Here is a 26,309-nt window from a genome sequence, read left to right on the forward strand (position 1 = left end):
GCGGCCAGTACCATTCATCTGAGCACTGATGGTACAAACACCATCAATACTCTGAGGGTGTATTTGCCTGCAGCCTGAAGAATGTGCTTGAGTGCGAGGGTTGGCACCTGCTCAGAGGGGCGGGGAGTAGGTGCGCTGTTCACCCCGCTCTAGTTAATGAGCAAAGGACTGGAAGCCAGGAATCATTTAATGTTAATACCAGCTCTGCCGGTACCCAGTGCTGCTCTGTTGCTCTCAGCAAGTCACTTCATCTTTTTCATTTTCTCCTATGTACAATGAAAGTAACATTTTTGCACCCAGTGCCCACCTCCCCAGTGTTTAATTCCCAGTTTAATATTCTAGTCATAAATGCACTGCCTCCCTTTTGCTTTGACAAAGTACAGTCAGTATCAATAGGTAACACTTTTTAAAAACTTATTTCCAACTATTGTGAAACAGGAGCTGAATGTTTATGGCGTAGTTATTTTTTATGTCAGTTTACCATAGGGCCTCTTTAGCCACAAGCTTACAGCCAGAGGCCCCAAGGCATTTTTGGGAATGGAAACTTTTTGAGTTCAGCTCTTAACAAATTTCCAGCCTGCAGTATGTTTTTCATTAGTCTACATGGTGTTATAATAAATGATGCACTTCCTCTTTCATTTTATGATTTTTTTTAAACATGCAACAATTTTTCTGTGTCTGTTTTCTGTTACTTTCAATATACTCAACTACACTAATCTCAGAGTCTATGTATAAAGACAGAAAGGATATATTGAGTGAGGTATCAGCCACAGCAAGACAAGCTTCTAGTTTAAATTCTTCTCCAAAGGCTCATCATAAACTCATTACATGTATGCAGCTCCACGGACAGCCTTCCTTTTAGGTGCCATTGTTAAAAAAAAAAATAAAAAGTCCATTATCCCAAAACCTAAAGTTGGCCTAGAAAAGACTCCTGTAAGGTATACACCTGCAAGACACTCAACAAAAATAGTTTGATCCCATCAGCCAGATACAAAACATATGAAAACCTCCCTAAGCCTCCACATAACAGAATTATAAAAAGGTCTTTTTTTGCATAAAGAGCAACCTGATACTCCTTTGTATAGTTTTGGGCCCCCCAATACAAGCAAGCGTTTGATAAACTGGAGCAAGTTGAACGGAGGGACACCAAGATAGCCAGGGGGCACGAACACCTGCCCTGTGAGGAGAGGTTGAAGGAACTGGGCTTGCTCAGTTGCTCTTCTTGGAGAAGAGAAGGGTTTGGGTGGATCTAACCACCACCATGTTGTACCTACAAGAGGCTTACTGAGAAGACTGATTGCAGCTCTTTATACCAATGCATGGTGGGATGAAAAAAGACAATGAGCTTAAGTTGAAAAACAGATGGATCCCAACATATAAGGGATTTTTTTTTTTTTTTAACCCATTAGGACAATCAAGCATTGAAACAGGTTATCCAGAGGTTGCACAGTCTCCGTTCTCAGAATTTTTAAGGATCTGGTCTGATTTCATAGCTGACTCTGCTTTGGGCAGGAATTTGGATAGATGACCTCCTGAGGACCCTTCCAACCTGAATTATTCTATGGTTGATTCAGTCCAGTAAAAAATAGTTAAGCTTTTAAATGCCAGAAACAGAATACATCCGGAATTTATTCAGACTGTCTTTTTATTTTTTCCCTGCCACCTATTATAATCATACACATATTGGTTTGCTAATACTGTGCTGCAATAACTTTTTTAAGTAATCATAGAAAAACAGCTGTGGAGAGCCTTTAACCTCAGACTCCCAATTTCTTAAGTGAAATCTTAATTGAAATCTTCCTCTGGTGGCTATAGATTTTTGAAGCAAAATTCAGACAGGAGAAAAGAGAGCAAATAAATATTTACCTTAATGAGTTTTGGACATGCAATGACAACAGCCATCAATAAACTTCATAGTGAAATACCTGTGCCATAGTTAAAAGACTTTTTTTTTTTTTTTTTTAAATTACCTCAGCTGTCTTTCCCTGAATGCAGCTTGCAGAGATGCTAGGTCTAATCTTTCCTAGGGTGAAGTACCATGATCCTTTGATTGCCACATTGGATTCTTTGTATCATGGTATAAATTGTCTCCAGCAAGCACAAAGGTACTTAGAAACAGCAGGTAACAGTGACCCAAACAATATCCCAAATATTTTAAAACTAGCAATATAAAGAAACCATAATAAGGTGAAAAGGAAGTTTCTAAAATAAAAAAAACCCAAACACCTAACATTTCAGAATTTAAGTCTCCATCCTAAAAGTTCAACTACCCACATTTAAATGAAGTCAAAGTTCTTTGTGCTGTCTTGTCTTACCCAAAACTAGTTTGGTGAGCTCTGCAGGAGGTCAAAAGAAATGCCTTTAACACTGCACTCTCAAACATCAGCTCTGAAATGTTTTCAAGGAATGTTCACCTCCTTTCCGGATGCATTTCCACACATCTTTGCTAGGAATATAACTCAACACATACACAACACAGACTCTGCAATGACTGAAGGTAGACAAGGTGAGCATGTCAAGAGGGTTACACACTTCTAAGTTCATGCAAGCCAAGCTCACTGCACGTACTAGGGATCCCCTCGCATCCCCCTGTTCCACACCATTGGCTTGGTACATGTGCCACCTTCCCATCCATAGCCATGCCAGGGGCTCCTTTCATTATCCATGTCTCCTTCATAATTTAGTCCTCTCCATTTATCACCATAGAGGTTTATGCCTCCAGCTTGCCCTCAATCTCCTTCCTGCTAAGAGCTATGTCCCCTTCACACTAATTTCTGTATTATTATAAACCTTCATTCTCTCTCTCCCTACCAGCACCCTTCCTCTCACAAATTAAGGGCTTTGTTCATCTTTCCCTTACAAAGTTTCAGTCTCCCTTCCTGGCAGAGGAGACCATGTTCATTGCAAAAAGAATCGTTACTAATATTTTCTATTTGGGAGAGAGGTTGCTGTTTCTCAAACAACATGTTAAAGTTGATTACAAGGATAGCAGAGGTGAGATCAGACATACTGTTATGCTGGAATTTGTTATAGATGCCACCAGTGGGTAAGGATAACTGAAACTGGATCTGCAAAAACTGAAGAGGCTGCTCTTCTTTCTTTTTTTCTTCAATAGTTAAAATTGATGCTTATTATCACTTATTGCCATTTACCACCCCAGCTGCCAATAAAAAAAATACAAGATTGTCTATACATTTGTTTCAAGAACACTGAGGAGGTCTTTTGGAGGAGGAAAGCTGATAGATCTGAGAAAGGCTATAAACTAACATTAATGAACATTAACTAAACTAAGATCAGTCCTTAAATTTAAGACATATTATCCCAGCAAAATTCACACAGTTGGGAAAAATACAGAAAATACATCTCTTTCTATAAGGTATATACATCTGGAAATACAAACAGTATTCCCTCTGCTGACCCTTCCAACAAGGAGCAATTCTCCACTACATGTCCCACTGCATATATTTGCCTATTTTAAATATGTTTTTTATATTGTTGATACACACACTTTTTTTAAGGTAGCCTTCTTTTTATATTTTCCCTCTATACATAATTTTTAATAAGAATGTATTCCCAGGGGCTGACAGCATCAGGTAAACTAGAATATGCCAACAAGAAGGGATTCCAGTCAAACATCATCATGTCTGGCATGCTGTGTTTCATTTACAAATCTTTGATTTCTAAATGAATGGCAGTTCAAAGTACACATTAAACACAGATACTTTCTGCTTATGTATGTAGAGATTGTTTGAGATTAAGCCACTTTTTAATTAAAGACTTAAGCAGGTGTCAGTTCGTGATACTCTTTGAATTTGGTTTAAACAGATACATGTTCCATGATTACCCAGCAGCGCACTTTAAATACAAACACAATCAAAGAGATCTTCCTAAACAAAGCAAAGGAAAGCTACTTTGTCGGATGGTTTGAAGTTCGGTACTACTCATCTGTCATATATGGAACATCATATATTTAGTTGGAAAAAGCATTCTAAAACACTTCAAAAATAAACAAAAGAACTGCAAACAGCCCTACAAGACAGAACCCCAGGCCACACCAGACCTATTAATTTCAGTGGGGTTTCGTCCTGCCTCTATATATGCATCTAACTATCCAAAGTTAATTTGCAGTATCAAGGCCTAAAACAGATAATTTAAAAGCATTCTGGACTCAAATAACCAGAGCTTTAAACACAGAAATGGAATTATTTCTAAGTAATTTTTCTCTCAGTGTCATACTTTAGCGTAATAGCAATATGAAGAGTACCCTGTTTCTCCATTACTCAAAGGTTCTTTATTTTCTTTTTTTAAAGGAAATCCAAAGATTAATTTAAAACCATCTGATGAAAATACCTTAATATTTACCTTCATATTTTGTTGTAATGTATACTGAATTCAAGTGAAGTGATTAAAAAATTATCCTGGATGCTTCTCATTTCAAGATGTTAAATATTGGCTCTTATAAATTTCCATTACACGTTGTCTGACAATATTTGCTGCTCTGGACTACATGAACTGACTTTTAATTCTTATAGAGGTAATGATAATAAAGTTTGTAGAAGTTGGGCACAGGCGACATATTTAGAATTTCATACTTATTACAAGTCCCTCCTTTCCAGGTCTGATTTCACATAAAGTAAGTGTAAAAAAATGGTTAGAACTGCCAAATGCATAAATTCTCTCGATCCTTTTTACCTATTATATCATCAGTAATAGCCACGCTCAAACAGGTCTCCTCATTGTCCTTTAAATGATGGCACTATACTTTAACATCTCTGCAGTGGTGTTACAGCTGACACCTGAAGACAATGAAAGAGCACACATGTAATTCCAGAATTTGGGAACTAGTAAATCACAAACTGGAGTCCCAAAGCCAAGGCCATTAGTAGACCTGTGGGAAGGCAATAACGAGGGAGATAGAGACAGCAATCCACCAGCTGACTAGGTCAATGCATAGGATGTAGCGTAGCGGGTAGCTGGGAGGATGGCTAACACGGACAGGGAGGCAAAGAGCACAAGGCCAAAAGAAAGGATGCTGAGCAGCTGGAGCTGTCACCTACAGGAACAAAGTACCAGCCTGCATCTCAGAGGCTGGTTAATGGAAGCTGCTACAGCGTGACTGCAAAGGCAAAGTTTAAAAATAGCATAGGATCATTACTAGCGTGAAAGCACAGTTCTTGGAGCTTCAATTGATCCTACAGGAAAGACTAAGCACTCTTGTAAAAATCAGGTTTCCGTTTTCAGATACTTTTTTCTACTTCTTTAGTATTAACTACAGCCATATTGCATGCAGAGGATTCGAAAAAGTAAAACGTGGTTGAAACCAAGATCTGTTTGACTGCTTCAGCAATAAGGTGTAAATCTGGAGTAACCGCAAAGGCTTGAATCTCAAACATGCGCCAATGCGACAGAGCGCTACAGCTGGCTCCTGAATTCTATCAGTTTCTTGTCTGGAGACAGCGTGAGGAATCGCCCTTATGCAGGAAGGGAAAACTACTGAAGTCAGGGAAGATTCTTCTAGCAGGAATGCCAGGCACAGGTTATTAAGTGGATCTTTGCATGGCTGCTCCACCTCTGGTTTTATCTGCTGGGAGCTGGTTATGTAACTAACACAAACTAAACCAGCCATTTCTGGGTTGTTTTCCTTTGCGAGCTCCAGGCTGCCAGGAGGAACTGGGAGAATTCAAAAGCAGCTTCCCTTCTGTTGCTCTTTTGGGCGTTTCTCTTTGAAGTGGCACCCTAAGTGGCTGCTCATCCACCAGTTTTGTAGGCAGTCTTTAAAGCGATACTTTCCACCCTTCAAGCTTAAGTACAGAAACATACAATTAATTAAAGCAAGCTAGTGGCGTTATTATTTCAGCCTTTTATTTCTACTTGGTGTCAGACTCTAAGATGCAAGTACTCTTTGTAGTAGGATTTCAGACACTCTGGAGAAAATACAGAACTTATAGACTGATCTGATATGGCTCGTGTAACACACAAACAATTTAAGAAAACCATTTAGCTATCGCTTAAAGGAAAAATTCATTCTAAAATCTAGAAAAAAAGAGTCAAACTCCACAGTGGCTCTAACTACTTTGCAGATTTAAAAGGAGAGTAAACCTAAAATTAAATTTTATGTGGAATGACTGCAAAGTAGACTGGCTAGGAAATCTTCATTTGTTAACAGACAAATGGACCACTTACCTGCCATGGCTGTAATGCAAGAAAAAATGCATCTAATGCTGCTTATAATAGTAGTGGCCAAATGCCACATTACTGGTTTCCAAATATTTTCCTGGTGTGGAATGTTTGTAAACCATCCTCTTGCACTTCTGCCAAACTCCAGAAACACTCTCCAGGACAGCTTTAGTCCTTAACTAAAAAAATATCCACACATTATTAAGTATTATTATGGAGAAAAGATTTCAGTGAATCTGTCCTAATGTAATGGCTCTCTCCCATTTCCACATAGCATGTGTGCTGTTTATTTTCATTCTTTGAGCACAGGATTTTATAGCCATAATTATCTCATTTTCTCATAGTACAAACAGTCCAATTTTTATTCACTGAGGTCATCATTTTTGTTGCATTCTTCCTCAGTTTTTTTCTTCCCTTTAAAATTTGCTATTAACAACAAATACAATGGATTTATGCTATCAAAATACCTGTTGGGGTAAAGATTTATTAATAAATTGTATTTTCAAACAAACATAGAACAAGATTGGCAACAGTAAAATGGACAGCTAGAGGAAATTATGTTTTAACTCCATTTCCATTCTCCACATCCTTTAAAAGAAATACTTCTTCAACCATGCAACCTCATCTTAGAAGATTTTTGTGCAAGACTTTTCACCAAAATCTGGAAGGCTTCAAGAAGTAATGTTCAGTCGAGCAGATTTTAGAAGCTAGGAGCGCTTCATGGTCAGCTAGCTATGAAATCCTGCTAGCTAGCCACAGTCTTGAGCATGCAATCTTGCTGCTTTACATCTTTTTTAGAGGGCTGAAGGGTGGGGAGACTGCACTCATGCATTTATTAAGGAAAACAGTAAGGCCCTGGGCTTTTTCCCTTCTTATACATCTCCTCTCCTGTCTTTCCTGTGCTGCAAAGTGAGTTGTAGTGCCTTCAGCCTGTCCTGTAGTCTTCACAAAATACATCCAGAGGGTTAAAGCCCTTCCTCCATCCCCGCCACCTGAGGTCTGCAAAGAAAAGAGCTGCTGAAAGCCTGGTAACAGGAAAAGGTCATGAGCAGTGTATTCTGTATGTTTGAATGAGCCCACAATAGCTAAATAAACTGATTTAATGTCTAATGACATTTTCAAACAATAGCTAATAAAATTATCCAAAGTATGCAGAGACAAAAGATGCACACAGACGCACCAGAATACGTCTCTAACACATCTACACAAGCAATGACCTAACAGTGAATTTCAGCAGTTTGGCCATTCAAATTACAGGTCAAATATAAAGGAGCCCAAGTTAAAAAGCCTACTGACTACAAAAGACACAAATACTCCTGCCTTGCCCATTATTATCAGTCCCATTTGTATGCAACTACCAGGTCTTGTCCTATGTTTTTAGCAGAGAACCATGCTTTTGAAACAGAATCATGGTCTTTTCAAAATAAATAAATAAAAGGCATGCTACTGAAGTGAATCACAAGCTCTGAATACTTTTGGAAAGCTTCTCTGCATTAGCTGGGTTACCAGGTCTGAGGGATTTTTGCCAAAACCACATGAGGATCCCGAGTCTTGTCAGCAGAGGAAGGAGCTGCAATGAATCCAGATGCCATCGCTCCTCTCCCAGACTGTTTGCCACTGGCCCAGTGGAGGTTTCCACTCCTGTAGTAATGGAGCCAGCACAAGGAAAATAACATTCATGCACCTGTCTCAGCAGCTTGAGTTCACTGCAACGCCCCTTAAAAGGGTGGACCGTTGCAGTCCGTTTTGGAAACCAGACTGTGAGAGTGCAGGCACACACGTCCCTCTGCTGAGGCTGCTGCGAGGCCGGTAACCCTCGGCAGAAGGGAGGCCGCGCCGTCCCATCAGCGCAGCGGCGCATCCAGCCACCGCAGCAAGTTTCACCAGAGCTCGTTTGCGAAGGGCCCTTAGGGAAAGCTGGTTCAATTTCTCAAACCAGAAACACTGGTTCTGAAGAATGAATGTATGATTGATAGGGTTGCAGCGCTGGTACAATTGTGGTCACCTTTTTAAAGTTTTCCATCAAAGTTCTTACAACCTGAAATTGTATCAGATTAAGTAATGAAAGGGACTAAAAGTTGCACTCATATAAAAGGCAGATTTAAAGCAACTAATCTAAAATTTGCAAATAAGTCTTGCTTACTTCAGCTGATTTACACATGCAATTTCAATTTTTTTGAAGTAATTACCAAAGCATTTTCAGACATGTTATGACCAAATATGAACTTGCTGAATACTTGCACTAAGAGAAAACACAAATGAACAGTCCTGAATGGATCCCATTAATATTACATCTTACTTCTACGCTTAAAACAACAGTACTGAAAAATAAGAAGAAATGTCAGTGGGGACTGGCCGCATTCTGTGCGATGAACGAGGAGATCTTTGCCCACACCACAGTCTCCTTATCATGTACCACCAACTGTTTGCGCTCCTCCGAAGGTACCATCATTTCAGCTTAAGATAAAAGTGTACTGAGGAATATTTCTGAAAATCCTTTTATATGAATAACTATTCTTTATAGACAATTTACACGTGGGTGTGAAGGGCCCAAATGTACACCCACTAGTTCACTAATGCCATAGTGATGCTTCAACAAAACCACTTCAGCTCATAAAAATGATGTTCTGGCAACCACAGTCCTAAATAACTACTTTCGCTTTAACGTTGTGATTTGTTTAATTCATCTGACTCACTAACTCTACTAAGTCTAAGTTACTGCATAGAGCACTCCCAAAAGATGAACTTTCTGAAAGTCATTATATTGCTGAACAAAATTGAACAGAACTACTCCGTTTTTGTCTTATTTAGCTCCTGTAGGTAAAAAATATTACCAAAATTGTCTATCAATTCATATCAGACGTAGCAGCGTGTCAGAAACATCAGCACCTCAAACGCATGGTGACTTTATCATCTGAACCACTACAAATTCTTCTGTAAATGAAAACCTGCACTGCTCAAACACAACTTTCATAGTAACAAAGTTACTTGTAATTATGAACTGTGCGTTAACTTCATAGAACCATCAGCAGTGAGAACTCTATTTGGGGGAGCATGGACAGGGAGCTGCCATATTTAATTCAGCATATTAATCAAGCCAATAGCAACAGTATACTGCATCTGAAAATTAAGCATGTGAGGAGACCTCCAAGGCTTCTGTGATCCCTGCTGCTTCGTGGCAGTAAAGAAAAAGTGCCTTAGGTTATGTATGTGTTGCACGCTCATACCAGACTCCTACCCAGCTGAACTTCTACCACATGCAAAGAAAAAAAAAAAAAATATCTGGCTTGTGTTTACAGGTGTTTTAAGTATGGGCTAATTTTCCTGGCAGGTCACAGAAGAGGCTCCACCTTCACTGAGGCTGGCACTTGCTTACTTTGCAATGAGGCAGAGTTAAAAAATAAGTCACCAAAGTAAACTTCAAACATCCTTGTTCACCATTTCACTCAGTCCCCTTGCAGCTGCCTGGCCAGGACCGAGTCTCAGCACAAAGCCCTGTGGGTCTGGCACAAGAAATACCTGGGCAAGTTCTAAAAGTGAGGATATTGTTAAAATTTGGACCTTTTTGGTCAAAGCATGACAGTCTCCTTTGCCCCACAGTTACTCCAGATGATCAGTGACAAGTGACAGTTACATAGCATAATTGTGTAGGACATTATGTATCTTTACATTCAAACAAGCCTTGGCGAAAGCATGCTAGACAAACCCAACCAGGATAATGTAAAAACTATCAGGTTGCGGGCACTGCAAACTGAAATAAGTGATGGACTGGCGGGGCCTGTAAGAGCAAACAGTCGCCTCTATAAAACCAAGAGAGCAACAGACTCGAAGGAGCCACGTTATTACCTTCTGCTCTCCCTAGAGACCGAAGGAGTATTATTCCGTCTCCCAGTCTCTGCATTTTTCTCCTGCAAAAAGCCTACGTTTATGAGGTCTGAATTGCAAAAGGAAAGCACGCTTCACCTTAAACTCTATGCCCAGCTGTCACTGGTATTTTATCAAATGTAAATCAACAAAGTTTGGGGGTTTTGCTCTGTGTTTCAAAACACAAACCATACATAATGGCTTAACCAAATGAGTGATAAGCGTAAAATATTACAAACCATTAAAAAAAAAAGAAAAAGCATAATCCTGGGCTGCCCCACGTTGTCTCTTCAGAAATATTACTTCTGAGATTAAAGAAGTGCTTGTTTATTTTACAATCTAACCAATCTCCAACAATAGAGCATTTAATGGAAAATATTAATGTGGGACCTACAAACAGAGCCGCTATGTTATAAAGATTGTAAATAGAGACTTGGGGTTTTTTTTACTTTAATATAAACAATAAAAGCTTAGCCAAAAGGAACAAAAAAATAACTGAGCTCGGCAAATACTTAGATCATTAAATACTAACAATCAAAAAAACCTCTCAGGTGTTAACCTTAGAGTCTGTCTTAGAGTCTTACTGTGAGGCTTTACCTTATAAGATACTGTAAGAATAAAAATAAGCAACTAAAGGTACAAAATAAGAAAACACATGCATGTTAAATACACTAAAGAAAACACGCATGCTACACATGCCTAACATGAATGACAAATTCTTCATTCATTTTAGGGGTCAACTCCTTTTTGGTTGATAAATAAAAGTATATATTACACCTTACTGCTTTGGGGAGGAAGGAAAACACATGAATTAATTCTTCATTACAGTTTAAAAAGGCAAATTATTTAAGTATTATTTGTATTCATGCTAAGTAGACAGAATCATAGTATTACACACTTTTTATTCAAATGGAAAGAATTTACATTTACCTACCATCTCATTAAAGTAAGAGGATATAGCAGTAGCATTTTCCTTACATGTTTTTTTTTTTCTTTTAATTAAAATGTTCTTTTTGAATGCTTAAAATAATTCTGAGGTTTACAGTAAAGTATTTTTCAAAGCATACATTGGCTCTTTTTCAGGTCTAATGTTGGTTACTGTCTGAACTCTCCCAAGTGGATGTTACAGGCTTTTGCTAAATAGTGTTGTTTTTCAAAGGCGGGAAGGGATATGACTCCCAACAAACACAGCTGTGATGAGTAGCTCTAAAGCAAACCCAATTTTACTAACATAATATTTTTGCCTGTTTGGCTTATTTTGCTCCGGGTTTATTACTCTGTTAACATGCACAGCTTTGCAGAATAGCTACTCCTATGGTAAGAATTCTTTTCTCGCACCAAAAAAGCTCTCCTGGTTCGATGCAGCCGCTATTTGTCTCCCATTATGTAACTACGCCAAAGGCTGAACTGTTCTCGGACCACAGTAATGTCCTTTCAGTTTGTCCTTTCCAAAATAAGACCCCTAAAAAACCCCTTTCACAATTATGAACACGGTACACAGAACAGTCCCTATGGCAGGATCGGGCCCCCTGTTTTTGCAACAGCCGTCCGCGCCAATAAGAGCGTGCAGCCGAAGCTTAAAGGATTATGTGTATGTATGTGCAGGGGAAGTCACATGTATACACAGAGTTCGGTGCCACGACCAAGGGCAGTGCAGCGGCGTCAGCGGTCCTTTTCTAAGCTCTCCCATTGTTTACTCCTACTAGAGAAGTCAGATATTGGAGTGCCTGCTGAGCTCACTTTGAAAAGGGCAAAATGTTTCTGGCGGCCATCAAGGAACAACAAGGCAGTGCCTACCAGGTGAGATTTTAAGTTCACCTTTTGGATTGCTTTTGGTTTTTAAGAGCCTAGAAACAATTTACATTAATGCATACAAGCCTCGGATCAGTGAAAATGAATAGTGCCATCGTTAGAAACCAATGTTGAGGCTTTAGATAACAGTTCTTTAGGAAAAATGTCATTGTTTAAATTTGTCACGCTCCTACTTTTATCTGGTTGTCCAAAAGAGAGGTGCAGTAGGCTTTTTCTTACGCATATCAATTTTCATGCTCTTGCACATTAGGCTGGACTTCTCATTTACTGTTTCTTTATGTACTGAGTATGTGCTTTTAAGTTCTTTATTAATAGTTCTGAATATACGAGATCTCAATTTTTCTGTATATTAAATCTAGAAGTATAACAGTATAGCAGAGGTATAGCAGAGGAATTGATCAAAAGTTAAATCTCATTAGTCTTTAATAAAGCAAAAAAGTTCTCAATGAAAGTGAGATACTTATGCATCATCTATTCACAGCATAACAATAAAACACACAGCAAACCATACCATGAAATATTACTGCAAAGCAGCTAAAAGACACAGCAGTAACTAATTAACTAATTAATCACAATTAAGCTGCATTTTCATTTATATTATAAAAGAAGGTAAGCCAAAGGCAAACTTCAAAGCACTAAAAATTACCTAACTGCTTTTAGCAGAAGCTTTGAATAAGCAGAATGACTGCTGTCCTTTTTAGCCTCCATAAGCATTTTTAACTATGCTAATCACCATGATATTTGCAAATCTGTTTTCTACTGTACTTAGCAGAAGACCTACTTTCCTTTAGGGCTCTGTCAGCTGAACTTTACAACTTTCTATATAAATGCTAAAGCAGCATAAAAAGGCAGCACCCTATTTCTCATGCCACCATCACATCCTTCACGTGTTTGGCCCCATCATTTAAGTCAAAGCGGTATCCCATGGATTTCAACAGAAGTTGGACTCATTCTGAAACAATGAAAAAAAGTTTATCAAATGTCTGGACAAAGTGATTCATGTGAACGTCTATGTTTGCGATCTGCACATCAGAATGATTCATTTGAACTTCAGCGTGCAGTATCTGAACATCAGATAAGAGCTTATCAGAATATTCTGCATATTTTCCACAACAGCTAAAACATATAGGGCCCATTTAAGTGAGGATAGGCTAGCAGGCTCCAGTGACCTCCCAACAAACTGTGGTTTACTGTTGGTATGCACCCTGTGTCTGTGTGGGCTGTGTAAAAACAACCATTTATCAATCATTACTAAGAAACTGGCTCCGTGACAAACTAATTACTCCTCAGGCTTCCACCCATTAGCACAGGAGGAAGCAGATTATAAATTTATTTTATATATCAAGGCTCTACACAGCTCCTGCAGTAACAAAGTCTGCTACAGAAGTTGTGCTTTCTTCCTGTGGTGTGCAAGATTTTTAAAAATGTATGTACCTATTGAGGACACTAAGAAATCTTTTAAAAAAAATCTGTTCAAATTAAAAAAAAAAAGACAGTAATTGCTGTATGACATGGAAATCAATACACTGCAATTAGTAAGCACTAGTATTTATTTCAGTGTCATTTATTTGGCTGTAGTCCCAGGAATTTGTACAAATCCTAACCACGGCTTCCCAAAATACCGTGGATTGGACAAAATGTGGGTAGCAGGTGGCTACAGGTAGTATACTCAAGGTTCACACATGTTTTTGTAATGGGAGACTTCAGGTTTAGAGAGTCCTAGTTTACAGAGGTCCCAGACTCTTTTGGACATTTCTTCCCCCCAAAATTACGTTTGTTTTTTTGCCCTTGGAAACATTTGCCCAGCCTTATACTGGGCTGGAAAAAACATCCATTATCTAAGGAAGCATCCCCACCCACACACCTGTGAAATATGGCCAAGGACTCAAATCAAATCATGAAATACTTAAACCTGTCAAACCCTTTGCCAGCATCTTAGAACAGAAAGTGCTAAAGGCTATTACTGGCTTCTTCAAGTTTGATGGAAGGGTCATTCCATACATATAGGTGCAACGGGGAGTCTTATAAGAAATCGAGATTATTAGTAGAAAATTTTGATGAATAAGGGGTAAAAACCCCTGTCACTGATAAAGCAGAGTGGGGAGTGGCACACAACAAGCAGTAGATGGACAAACCAGAACCCATTCATGTCAGTAAGATGCCTCTTAATTAATTTCAAGCCCTTGGTAAATGAAAATTCCTACTCCAAATCTTACAGTCTAATAATAGCCACCCTTAGATCAGCATTAATGTTACACGAGCCCTCCTAGAGTGTAAACTTAAAATATTTTATTCAGACATTACAAATAGAATAAGATGCAATCAGTAAATATGCAAGTTCATCCAAGCGGCAGTTAGAAAATGGTATTTCCTTCACCAAGCGATAGACATTAAAAGCCACAGAAGTGTCAAGAACAAGATGTCTCAGACTTGCTGACAATTATCAGAAAGATATCTGTTTATCTCCAACGGATGTGACACACTTTGAAGTCATTTCAGCTTTAGTGCAACTCTGCTGAGGGCCAATTTTCCCCTTCAAACTCTAAACTCAAACCAGTTTTATACTCATTCTTACAAACGTTATCTGAGAAAGAACTACGTCAATATTTTTGCATGTACTGGAAACCTGGTCCCTGCAGTCTGAGTCTGTTTCACATGAGTTTCCTATATGGTCAACATGATGTCTTGTTAATAAGTCAGCAGGTCAACTTTCACCAATGTTTCTAATAGGATATGGCATTATATTATAGTTTCCAGGAAAACTACCATCTGTGCCTCCCATCAGTCTTTGCAACTGGCAGCAAAATATCTGTGGGGAATGTTTTCATACTGCCAAATTTCAGCAGCGTTCCCTATCACAAGTCCTAAGCATGGGTGAGGCTAACAAACAGTTGGTTAAGATAAGAGCTGCTGTTTGCACCATGCCAACTCATTTACAGAGTAATTCCAGCAGAGTCGGTGTCCCTTTGACGCTCTGTCCCTGGGATAAATTCAGTCTGCAATATCTAGAATAGGGATAATTTGCCTTAATTTTGATTGGCAAGAATCTGTCCTTCTTTACTGGAGCGATGCTGATTTACATGGACCAGAAGCACAATGTTCAGTTCACGTACGTTCCTTACTGGAACCTGAGCAATTTCAAAATGCTGAAAATGCAGAGATCTAGCCACTTTCTATCTCGTAAGAGGTGCAAATGATCTGTTTGCACCTATGATCTAAACAAAGAAATTAGCTAAACAAAGTAATTTACCATAAAACTGTCTTGTAATTCTATATTTTCTCAAATATTAAAAAGGCCTCAGCAGAAAATTTTAAATTCATCTCCATGATCTGATGATCTTTACATAAAAAAAGGAATGTATAAGTTTCATAAACATTATTCCCCAAAACCAGTCTTAACTGACTTGCTGTTCTATACTTTAAGTGTCTGTAGGTACCGGGGGGAAAAAAACTATAATTAAACATTGATGATTATCATATAAGAAAGATCCTTTAATGAAATCTCCCACCTAGTGTATTCAATTCCTTAAGTCAGAAAAAGTGAACTAAATACTTTCATTAAAAACGGTGGAACAAAGTGTATCTACTATGTAAATCTACTAAGTCCCAGCTACTCTGAACATCAACATCACGATAGTAAGAATGCTTTCTGAAAGTGCGTGTAATCCTTGTTAGATCCATTCAGTTGAAGTAGTTCATATGAAAAGAAACTGCAACTTACATTCAGTTTTAAATTGAATGAAAATATTTGCTACAGTTAATGGGCTTGTGTGCTCTCCAAGAAACTGTAATTGTATGTTTTAATTAAGTCTTTTGGTTTCTGTGGCTCACCGGTTTTAAGCACAGTGGAAATTCTGCCATGGGTTAAATTTTTTAAAATATTTTTTCACTGAAGCAGTTAAAACACTGAATATATATAGCAACTTTAAATCATCTTGATACTGAATTTTGTTTAAGTTTGTTGCCACTTAGTTTTAAAGTAGGGTAGCTGCATCAAAATCAGCTTCCAAGCGCTCTGAAAACATGGACCAGGAACTGCAGTAGTACTAACGGGCTGCTCGTGTTCAACACTCTGAATGGTGCGGTCTACTCTGCCAATGCTTAAAAGCTGTCACTTCTTCTATGCCAATTAGTCAACTTTATAATATCCAGAACTTGAAGCATCTTATGAAGCCTATTTTCTAATACTATATTCATTCTAACTATTCCTGTTATTTAATACACCATAAGTTACTGGAAGTAAATATGAATACTAGGAAAATGACGGGATTTTTGTTTTGCATGTAACTCAGTGTTTTAAGAAAAGTACTACCTAGTGGATATTTAGGCATCTCGAAATTTTATCTCATTTCAGAAACCCAGGCAGCTAAGGCTTGTAGACAAATACACGTAACTGCTGCGTAAATTCATTCCGCCTGATGGAATATCCTATCTTTAGAACTGCACAAAAATAAGATCTTACAATTTTTGCAGTAATGAAATTTTAAGGTACAACACATCTATGATGTATTAAAAGCTGCACTGTTCACTCTATGGTGAATAAAAAAAGAAAAGATATGTCAGGTTTTCCATATAGAGGCTCTTTTGGAATTCAGTGATAAAGCTAAGTCAGGAAGAGGTGGAGCAGGAGACCAGTCACACTCATCTGATACTGGGACACTGAGAGAAGTTAACAAAACATGATCGAGTTTATGGAGTTAACCCATGCAGAGCCCCCAGTGCAGCTGTTCCTGAGCAGCTGCGAGGAGGGCACAGCCATCAGCAACGTAACTCCCGCAGAGGCTCTATTACAAAGAAATAAACAGCATAAAAAAGAAGGATTTATCTGGAGTGGCAGATGTGCCTGGCAGATAGCATCTGCGTCTGAACATGGGACTCCTTCCACACAAATCTTTAGGGGCCTTAATGTTGGACTATCTCTTCTCCACAGAACTTAGTCTCTTCATTTTGCAGGAATTTCATTTGTCTCTTCTACACCATAGTACTTGGTTATTACAACCTTCCAGACCACTACCACACTGCCACTCTAACAGATATAACATCTCTTTTAAAAACACCCTTTGGCAGTTTTTATTATGGTTTCCAGAGTAGTTGATCTTTTTTGTCTTTTTTTTATTGGAGTATTTATCTGTTCTCATAAGCTTTAAGCTGCTTAAAAACTGGGGGGGAGAAAAGAAAGCAAATACAGTTATCCGTTTCTGATGGATACACACGCTGTTTTGAGCAATCTTCTATGAACTCTGAAGACAGAAGAAAGTTCTTCAGTTCTAACCTAATATACCGAAGATGCGCATCTTGAAAAACAGTTGCCATAACCTAAAGTGAAGCTTTCCTCTCTTTCTTCCAAACCAAAGGAGCATCTGAACTCCTTTGTTGATGCTTACTGATCTGTGACAGCAATTTGCAGAGAGTTACTGCTGACATGGCCTTACGCGAACTGAGATTCCCAAAGAGATGAACAATCTAAATAGAAACAAAGGATGCAGCTGACATTGTTAATAGTTTTATACTATATGGAATTATACCTACTTATATAATAACAATAATAATAATGATGTAAACAAAAGGTTAAAACAGAAAAAAAAATTTTGCATCTGTTTAGTAGGTTGCCAAGAGGCCAGGGGCAGTAAGCAGGTTGTCATGGCACAAGTGGGATCCGAATGACCAGGTAGCTGCTATGCAGATGGTCTACCACAAAGATGGTGCCTTCAGAATGAAAGAATAAACACGGGACAGTGGTTGCCAATGTCCGTGGAACAATAAAAAAGGTCACCTAGCAAGTGAGAGAGGGGCCCACAGGAAGGAGCTAAGTTTTGAAGTGCTCTGAAGACAACATATATTCAGAACTTCTGAAAAGTAGAGAGTGAGCAGCCTCAAAGGACGACCAAAGCAAAATGCGAAGGCCAATTTCAGAAGCATGAGTACCTCTGTACTCGTTCCACATGTGACAGAAACACACCCTTATAGTTCTTGGGAGTTCAGTTTTTACTGTTGACTCAACATGCCTAAAACAGCCTGAGATGTCCCACAGGAAAGTAACAGAGAAGTAAGAAGTGAAAGAGTATCATACTTACAAACCCTGTGATAAGCCTGATATGATACCGTATGCGCGTCACATGAGCAAATGATGATGGGAGGTGCAGCGTTAACTGTAATGGAGTCATCAGGGAGAGACAACGAGGAAAAGAAGGGCCAGGCAGATGTAAAAAACAAGTTGTTGGGTTTTTTTTAAAAACAGGGGGAAATCTACATAAGCATTTCTGTCTGGAGAGAAGGAACACTTAAGGAATAACACTGGACCAAGGGGTGGCAATAAGCTATAAAGCTGGAAATGGACTCACAGCACTCAAATTGCGCAGAATTAAGCAGGAATAGGCAATAGTAGGGTGGTTGAGTCAAAGGTCTTTTTAAAAAGTTTTAATTATTGTTATGCTGCTACTGAAGCAAGTTCATACTGCAAAGGGAATCGGTTTAGAAAACCCAAAACTAAGCCTAATGATGAGGGTGAAATCAGCGGGACCAGGAGGCTGGGCACCTGTTCTTCCCATGAGTTCACTTGCCAGGGGTGGCAAACTCCTTGCTCCGTGCTCCCTCTCGCAGGACCGGGGACAAACAGTGCTACTGTAGAAAGAAAAACACACCCCTCTTCCAACTGTCCTACTCTTGCTTTTTTATTTGTACTTTTTTAAATATCCGGCAGGGTTATATTCAATGCTACTTTATATCAATTATTCTTGTTAATTTAGTCATGGCTTCTTTCACATTATATTGGGCTGGATTAACTACATTATAAAATGGAACTGATGTAAGTTATAAGCATACCACCCGTCAAACTCATCAATGATTGCACCACACAGACATAAATGATAGGGTTGGAAGCGGCCTGTTTTTCACCCAGCACCCAGTATCAAGCAGGATTTTCTTCTCCACTAATGTCAAAAGCATTTTATCTGAGCTGTATCATTATATTATAAACAGCAGCAACTCAGCAACTGTATAAGGAAAGTATATTCTGAAACCTACTTGCCTGCGCTGCTGCATTTTTCCCCCTCACATCTAACATGGGCAATCTAGTTTTACTTTTCTGTATAGCCAGCCAACAAGTCTTCTGCTAATCCCTGTGGCATGTATATAAGCTGGTAAGCCTAAAAATATGTCATGTTACCCAGACTGCGAGGTTAACAGCAGTGTGACACTTCATTGTCTTGCACTTGAGAGCGCAGAGTGTGTTCCTTGAGGTACCACAACTGCAGGTATGCTACTGTCCAGAAATACCAATCATCCATTATTCAGTTTTTTAAGAATTAAACCATAAATAATGATGAGCATGTCACTTTCAAAAAGCAGCTTGCAAACTGATAAGTTGCTGACGATCTAAGTCATGGTTTACACATATATTTAACACTTCTGGCCAAGCTTTTCTGTTTTCTCAGTCTTGATCAGAAGTAAACCTCTGCCATCCAGCAAAGCTCTACACAGCGCCCAGCCCCTCCTATGCAGTGCCCTTCGGCTTCAGTCTCTGTAGAAACTAAGAGATCCTGTGGCAATTCTAGCAAACGTGGTGAAGGTGGGAGTCTTAGGCCTCTTTGGAGACTTCCCTTCTTGGCAACAGCTTTATTAGCTATGTATGGTTTATAATGGTATTACAGCTTGTGAAAACACATGTTCAGAGGTTAGATAATCTAGATAAGAGCTATTTCACATATAGATGATAACAGAGCAAGTAGACAAACCATTTGTTGTCTGAACAAAAAAATCTGCAGAGCAAGAGATAGTGCTACAGCTGGATAAAGGTTTGGGTTTTTTTAAGTCAAATAAAACAATCAGAGTGTAGAGTGGTCATGCTTGAAACTGTTAACCAACCTGCTCTGCAACTTAGTGCTGCATTATGAATGAAAATGTCTGAAAAAACCCTGACTGCAGCTATGGACTGCATAATACAACTCAGCAGCACTTCATTTATTTTTTTTTTCCTCATTAATTGAAGATCATTTTATGCACCTTTTCTAAAATAATCTTTACCACCAACTGCTCTTAACTTTTTGTGCAGTGTTGTAAGAAGTTTTTCTTATGTACTTCATGCAAATTTTTAACTAAATAAAACCATATTCAACTTTTATGACATGTAAAGAAATTGGCTTTCAGCCAAGCATCAGGACTCTAAAAGTACTTCTACACTAATACCTTTCCTACTTTGCTGTTTCCCCGGTGAACTTACAATGATTAAAGTCCTTCTAAAGTTTTGAGGCAGGAAAGACTTGATGCCACAGTTCGTAACACAGAGCTGTCCATAGCACATACACAATTCTATCCATGGCCTATGTATCAAACAGGAACACAGGAATTTTCTGCCATTTGGGAGCTGCAGTGGTTTTACAATATTCATAATGAATTGTGAAATACAAACAAAGAAGCACAGACCTTGCCTAAAAAAACCAAACTGCAGTCAGAGAGAGTAACTCAACCCAACCTGAGTAACCATTTTTAGCGTTTCTCTGGTATTTATTCTGTAAACACTTACTTAATTTTTAATTAAGGGATTTTTCATTGGTGTTTATTTGCTATGGAGTAAAGCCTCACAGCTCTAAATATAAGACAAATTATTTCAAAAAAGTAAGGCAGCTCTTGGTTTTGGGTGACGGCATCAGTTAAAAACGTACTTCAAAGGTAGTAACTTTAGTTCATTAGTCTAAGGAGTTTCCATATAAACAACAGAACAACCACAGCACAAAATTCAGTTTGGGATAAACTATCAACACACAGTTCAAAAGTTTTTTTAAGAAATGATCCATTTTAAAGGAGTAGAGAATATACACTCCCATCCATTAATTGCGAGTGACATGCAAATACTCTGAGAACAATCATCTTTTCGACTTTTCAAAAAAGGAAACAGAATGGAATCCATAATACCATCATAAAAATGAGGCTCACGTCGTAACGCCTTTTCACAACCCCAAAACAATCTCCACATTCAAAGCTCAGAAACTTTTCTTCCTAGCTTGTATTACAAGCTAGCTCACTGTTGCAAGCAGCACAAGCACCTGTGCACTTCGTAATACAGTCATTTTTAAATACTCATTGTTTAGGATGTATGACCTATAAAAATGAAACCTCAAAGCTACATATACTCATCCCAGGTTAAAAATAAAACCCACGCTCTTGAAGGAGAGCTGTTGATCGCACTTGCAGGGAATGGAACAGCCTCTCCAACGTCTCTGTAGAACCCCAGCGCAGATGACAATACCATAACAAACCTGCGCGCTCCAGCAGCCGGTATATTTTAAGTAGTAAATCTGCAACCTAGAGACTAAACTGAGCTGGATCCAACAGCTCGCTCCCCTCCGAGAACAGCCTCTCACTTCTTGAAACTGGCTGTAAACAGGGAAAGGGAGGGGCCTGCTGCCTGCCAAGCCAAGCAGAAACTTGTGAGTAACTTATAGAGGAAAAACAAGTGCAGCGCAGGCAGGCACGCAGAGTAGCACGCTGCCTGGGCGCTGGCGAGAGGCCATCACCATGTTTCCAGAGAGAAACAAGACAGGGCTTTGCGGCCGGCTTCCCTCCTCGGAAATGCTGCTTATCAAACGCGTGCGGATCCGGCAGCGCGGAGGAATGTGAAACGTGAATTGAAGGTAAGAGGCTTTACACCGACGCTGCTGAAGTTGGGGCCGTGGGAAAGGCAGGCAGGAGAGCGAGCGGCGGCTGGCAGGACGCTCTTCCCTTCTACGTTTTAACTTCTGATTTTAATTTTCAATGTGATAAAAGTATAAAAGCAGACAAGACCAGGGGAAGCATGAGGGAAGGCTGAGTCAGCCCACAGTAAACAAGAAGACTGCAGCATTCACTTATGCAACAGAGTCAACCTGCGACTGCAAAACTACTTTTGACTGGAGAAGGGGTTAGTTTAGATTGATCGAGTAAAACTGCTGCATCCGAAGGATCATAAGGACGTACCCAGACATGGTCTGTGAAGACAAAACTGCCTTTAAAATGACGAAAGACATGGCTGGGTAAGAAATGCTGAGCTGGGCCTGTACAGCACAGCAAACAGGTTCAGTGCCTTCACAGGTAAGTGACAATTAAAAATGGGTGATTTCTACACTAGTGGCAAAAATACCTCATCTGGTAATTAAGAAGTCATCAAAAAAAAATTCTTCAGAAAATACTTTTATTTTGGATTTTATTTTTGCTCATTTCGAAGGTAAGTTTTGTAATTTTGTAAGATTACTATTTAACACAATGAATTGCCTGCCATTTCTACCATTCAAATAGAATTGCCTTATTTAACTGCATTTAGAGGATGTAAAGAAAAAAGGGGTAATTACTAAAAACACTTGTGAAACCAGACATGCCCCTGCTCTGTAAAATATAAAGCGTGGTAGCAAAGACTGTTGATCTTCTGAGACAATATACAGGCAAGTATTCTCTGGCTGATGTAATTCAGTCTGGAGTAATCAAAGCTACATGCTTAAGGATAAACCTACATAATGGAATTACTTGATTGTATCCATGCCTGTGCTTAGTCACCCTTGCACTCCCTGTAATGCATATATTTGCAATATCTAGTTCCAGTCTGCTGCTTTGGTTGAATCAAGTCATAACAGTTCAATGAGATGTAATTTTGCTTGCCTTCAACTGTGCAAAACAGCTTTTCTTTTTTTTTTTTTTTTAAAAAAAAAACAAACCAACTTTTTTAAAAACTTAAAACAGACACTTCCTGAAAATAAACTGGGTTGTTTTCAGTGCTCAAAAATAGTATGAGGATTGAAAAACAACGTAAAGATATCAAAGCTTGTATTCATACGCAATACTCCAGCTAGAGAACTGATTTGAAAACACAAACAAAGTAAGTTTTTCCACAAAGGTGAAAGAGAGCTTTGAAAACAACAGAACTGCATCTTGTGCTACTGCCACAGAAGCCACTTAGCTGAGGAAATCCAACACAGGACAGTGGAATAAAAATTTGTTTCCCCAGCTAAAATTACTGTATTTTTAGCCTGATACCTGGCACAGGCTATGGTATTTAGAAAAAAATGCACACAAAACAACTGTAATGGGAAATAAAAAATGGAAGTTGACATGATTCTGGAACAAATTCTGTGCTATGGCTGAAGTGTCAAAGGATTAGCGCTAGCGAAGCAACCACGTATCCGTATGCTTACAAAACCCATACTGTATAATTTAGCCATATGGTTCATGGAGTATAGCATGTTGTCTAGTAACATTCATTTTAATTGCACAATGTTTATTGTGGATTTGATTAAATCTTGTTCTCTCTCTGGAAGGAATACAGGGACGTGTACTTATACTTTCCTATACGTGCTAGATGGGAAGACCACAAAAGAGCGCAGAGTATCTGACAGTATCAGAGTACACGTGACGTGGGAAATCACCTGCTGCATAAATTCTACACTGGCCCAGAAATGGGCTGGCAGGAATAACAACCATGATTTTAAAGCTGTGAATGTTTTCAGTTGTACTTTAGAGATTACTTATTTCTGTATTTTGGAAAGAGACTTTGCTTTGATTGCTTTGAAGTTTACTGATCTCGGTTAAAATGTTATCTCTTTACTGACAATAAAGCAAAGATAGCTGGAGAACAGCTACTGATACTAGCATACTTTTTAAAGAATTCAAGCTATTTTGAAAGGAAATGAGAGCTGATTCTTGCCTTTTTGGAAAGTCAGGCTGCCCTGATATTAGGTTCCCTAGACTACAGAAGTCCATTGTTTTTTCACAACTAAATGGTTATAGTTTGGAAGTCTGAATATGAACTGACCTATAAAAAAACAAAACAAAACAAAACAACCCCTTCACCTCATTTCCCAGTTTCCTCTAGTCTTTGTCAGTTTTATCAGTGATCCAGTATACATCCACCATACTGCCTTGGATGTGCCTCCTAAGAAACTCTCTTTTCAAGAGAAGGCTTATTTAACACCTCAGAGAACTCTATTCTCCATCTTATCGCTAAGATTTGTGCTTCAGCTTTTATCTTTCAATTCTTCAGCAACTACCCTTACATATTATTAGCTATATAAAAGGTACTGTTTAACAATTTTGAAAAACATTGTACTAATCTTCATGTATATTACATTGGTACTTAAAGATGTACAGTTTATGATTTACTTCTGTTGTGTCCTGTATCAACTCATTTGCCACTAATTTCATTTAAATTAAAGCTTCAGAACATTTACTAGCCTCATGAAATTTTGAATCACAGATGACTTTCTTCTAGACTAACAAGATCAAAAGGCATTTCAGTCACTGACCTTAAATTGATCAGTTATGTAAAGTGTATAATCTCTATCTTTAAAATGCTTTCTTCATACTGCATTGCATTTCACTTACAATATAATGTTTCAAACATACTTTCACTATTTCTCTCTCTACAGAAAAGCTGGTAACCAGCGGAGAAGATACAAAAGCTAAAATCACTATGTGGAGCTGTGAAACCTTAAACAACAGTAACGAGAACAGTGAGGACCAGCATCTCTGCCATGACTTCCACCTTGTGCTTTCCATCTTTTCCCTACTCTACCTCATTGTATGTTTCCCAATTGGCCTTTGTTACAATGGCTTGCTGGTCCTAGTTAATCTCTACAACAAAGCTACTATGACTATGCCAGATGTTTACTTTGTCAACATTGCCATTGCTGGTCTCATCATCAATGCTCTGGCACCGGTGTACCTTCTAGGTCTTGCCAATACAAAATGGGCCATCTGGAATTCTAACAATGAAGTTTATATTACCTTACTTATTTTATTCAACGTCTCATCTTTAGTTACCATGTACTCTACTACATTACTCAGCCTGGACTACTACATTGAACGTGCTCTACCTAGAACTTACATGTCAAGCGTGTACAACACCAAACATGTTTGTGGATTCATATGGGGTGGTGCCATGCTTACAAGTTTTTCATCTCTCCTGTTCTACGTCTGCAATCACGTATCCACTAAAATAATTGAATGTTCCAAGATGCAGAACAAAGAAGCAGCAGATGCCATTATGGTCTTTATCGGGTATGTTGTACCAGCTATCGCTGTACTGTATGCACTTACATTAATCTTGCGAATACGCAAAGAGGCTACACCACTGGATCAAGACACTGGACGATTAGATCCGTCGGTACACAGGCTTTTGATTGCAACAGTCTGTACACAGTTCACATTATGGACACCCTATTATGTTATTCTCCTGGTAAGCACATTTACTAATGCACAAGGAAGGATTGCAGATGAAAATTACAGTAGAATATTACATTTTACCAAGATTTTATCAAAATTCTTGGCTTTCTCAAGCAGCTTTGTAATGCCTCTGCTCTACAGGTATATTAACAAAAACTTTCCCAACAAATTACGACGTTTGCTTAAAAAGATACACTGTGGGAATCAAGGGTGTTCTCATGAACGCACAGTAGTACAGCAAGTTATGACGTAGGTATGAAGAAACCCCTCTGGTGCTCTGTTACTGCAGTACTTAGCATACCAGTACTGGGACCGTGATATTGCTGTGTTGGCAGAGTCATTAATGGGAGAGCCTCAACCAAGAGGCTAGAAGGAGCTTTCCATTACAGTTAAATGAAACAGTCTTAATTTTCAAATAGTGAATTGCTGAAATCTTGTGAGACTCTGGCCTATGTGCTATAATACCTGTGATATCTAATACTTCCAGTGCACTGAATTAGTTACAAAGCATAAACTGTCTTCATCGTTCTAATATTCCTGTCTGAAGAAATCACTAAGCAGTTTATTGAAGTCTTGACTGAAGACATAGCACCTTGTATCTTGTATAGAAAAAGGTATTGCCTTATTTTCTGTAAAGTAACAGCGCTATCCTTGATGAAGTAAATAGCATTTTTCAATGAAGACAATATAGATGATCTTTACTAAAGATCACATTATCCAGTTATACATGTCCAAGTAGTAAATGTTAATTATAAATTAAATTATTTAATTTTTCTCCATCACTGAATCCCTCTAAAAGAAGCCTAATTTACCATTTTCAGAAACTATTTTCTTGCACAAACTAACCTAAGTTGTAATGTTTATAGTAAATTGATTTTTTTTTTCCTAGGTATAACAATTAACAAAAATGTGTTTTATTTTTCCAGTGCTTTGTTTGCATCCTAAAACATTTCAAGAATTCAGAAATATTTATTAACTAATTCTGAGGGAACTGAGCAATGTTTGTTCTGCATATTAAAATGAAGGACACAGTGGTTTACAAAGTTAAATCAAAATTTAACTAGTAAAGAATGTCTGGCTAAGTGTTATGGTCCACATATGTTCATGTAACAAGAGTAATTATCTTAAAAATAAATATGTTTATGATTAACATTTTGTATTTTCAAGGGATATGTTTGCAACAAATAAATTAAAATCTCTTTAATCTAGGGCATCATTGGAGGTTTGGAAACCATATAAAATCTCTCAATACATACGGGATTTTAAAATGG

The 26,309-nt window shown here is 38.4% G+C and overlaps 2 protein-coding genes across 13 annotated transcripts in view; one reads left to right on the forward strand and one right to left on the reverse strand.

Moving 5' to 3' along the window:
* Positions 1 to 26,309, reverse strand: part of CHLSN (cholesin) — a 141,378-nt gene that overhangs the window by 67,674 nt on the left and 47,395 nt on the right. The window contains exon 2 of one of the 10 annotated variants that reach the window (XM_087730469.1): positions 6,184 to 6,356. The exons of 6 other annotated variants lie outside the window; for them this stretch is intronic. Coding sequence is in view for 1 of the 4 variants with exons in the window: in XM_087730466.1 (XP_087586592.1) it covers positions 17,928 to 18,017 (90 nt within the window). In the remaining 3 variants the exon portion in view is untranslated. Of the gene's footprint in view, positions 1 to 6,183; positions 6,357 to 17,927; positions 20,756 to 21,008; positions 21,210 to 26,309 lie in introns of those variants that run through there. 3 more of the 10 variants (XM_087730468.1, XM_087730467.1, XM_087730466.1) reach the window with 3 other exon arrangements.
* Positions 11,710 to 26,190, forward strand: GPR146 (G protein-coupled receptor 146). Of its 3 annotated transcripts, none has more exons than XM_087730460.1 (2): positions 11,710 to 11,841; positions 24,243 to 26,190. In XM_087730460.1, the coding sequence occupies exon 2, from the start codon at positions 24,287 to 24,289 to the stop codon at positions 25,289 to 25,291; it is 1,005 nt and encodes a 334-aa protein (XP_087586586.1). In that variant the 5' UTR covers positions 11,710 to 11,841; positions 24,243 to 24,286; the 3' UTR covers positions 25,292 to 26,190. The 3 variants fall into 3 exon arrangements, with proteins under 3 accessions (XP_087586586.1, XP_009466048.1, XP_087586585.1); XM_009467773.2 differs by lacking the exon at positions 11,710 to 11,841 and adding an exon at positions 21,306 to 21,482; XM_087730459.1 differs by lacking the exon at positions 11,710 to 11,841 and adding an exon at positions 21,634 to 21,918.

This window comes from Nipponia nippon, unplaced genomic scaffold, assembly GCF_047370975.1.
Source record: "Nipponia nippon isolate SJK-2023a ecotype South Korea unplaced genomic scaffold, ASM4737097v1 scaffold_5, whole genome shotgun sequence".
Lineage (NCBI taxonomy): Eukaryota > Metazoa > Chordata > Aves > Pelecaniformes > Threskiornithidae > Nipponia > Nipponia nippon.

Excerpts from the sequence above, each read along its gene's own strand:
- GPR146 (XM_087730460.1), top strand. The coding sequence starts at position 24,287 with ATGTGGAGCTGTGAAACCTTAAACAACAGTAACGAGAACAGTGAGGAC.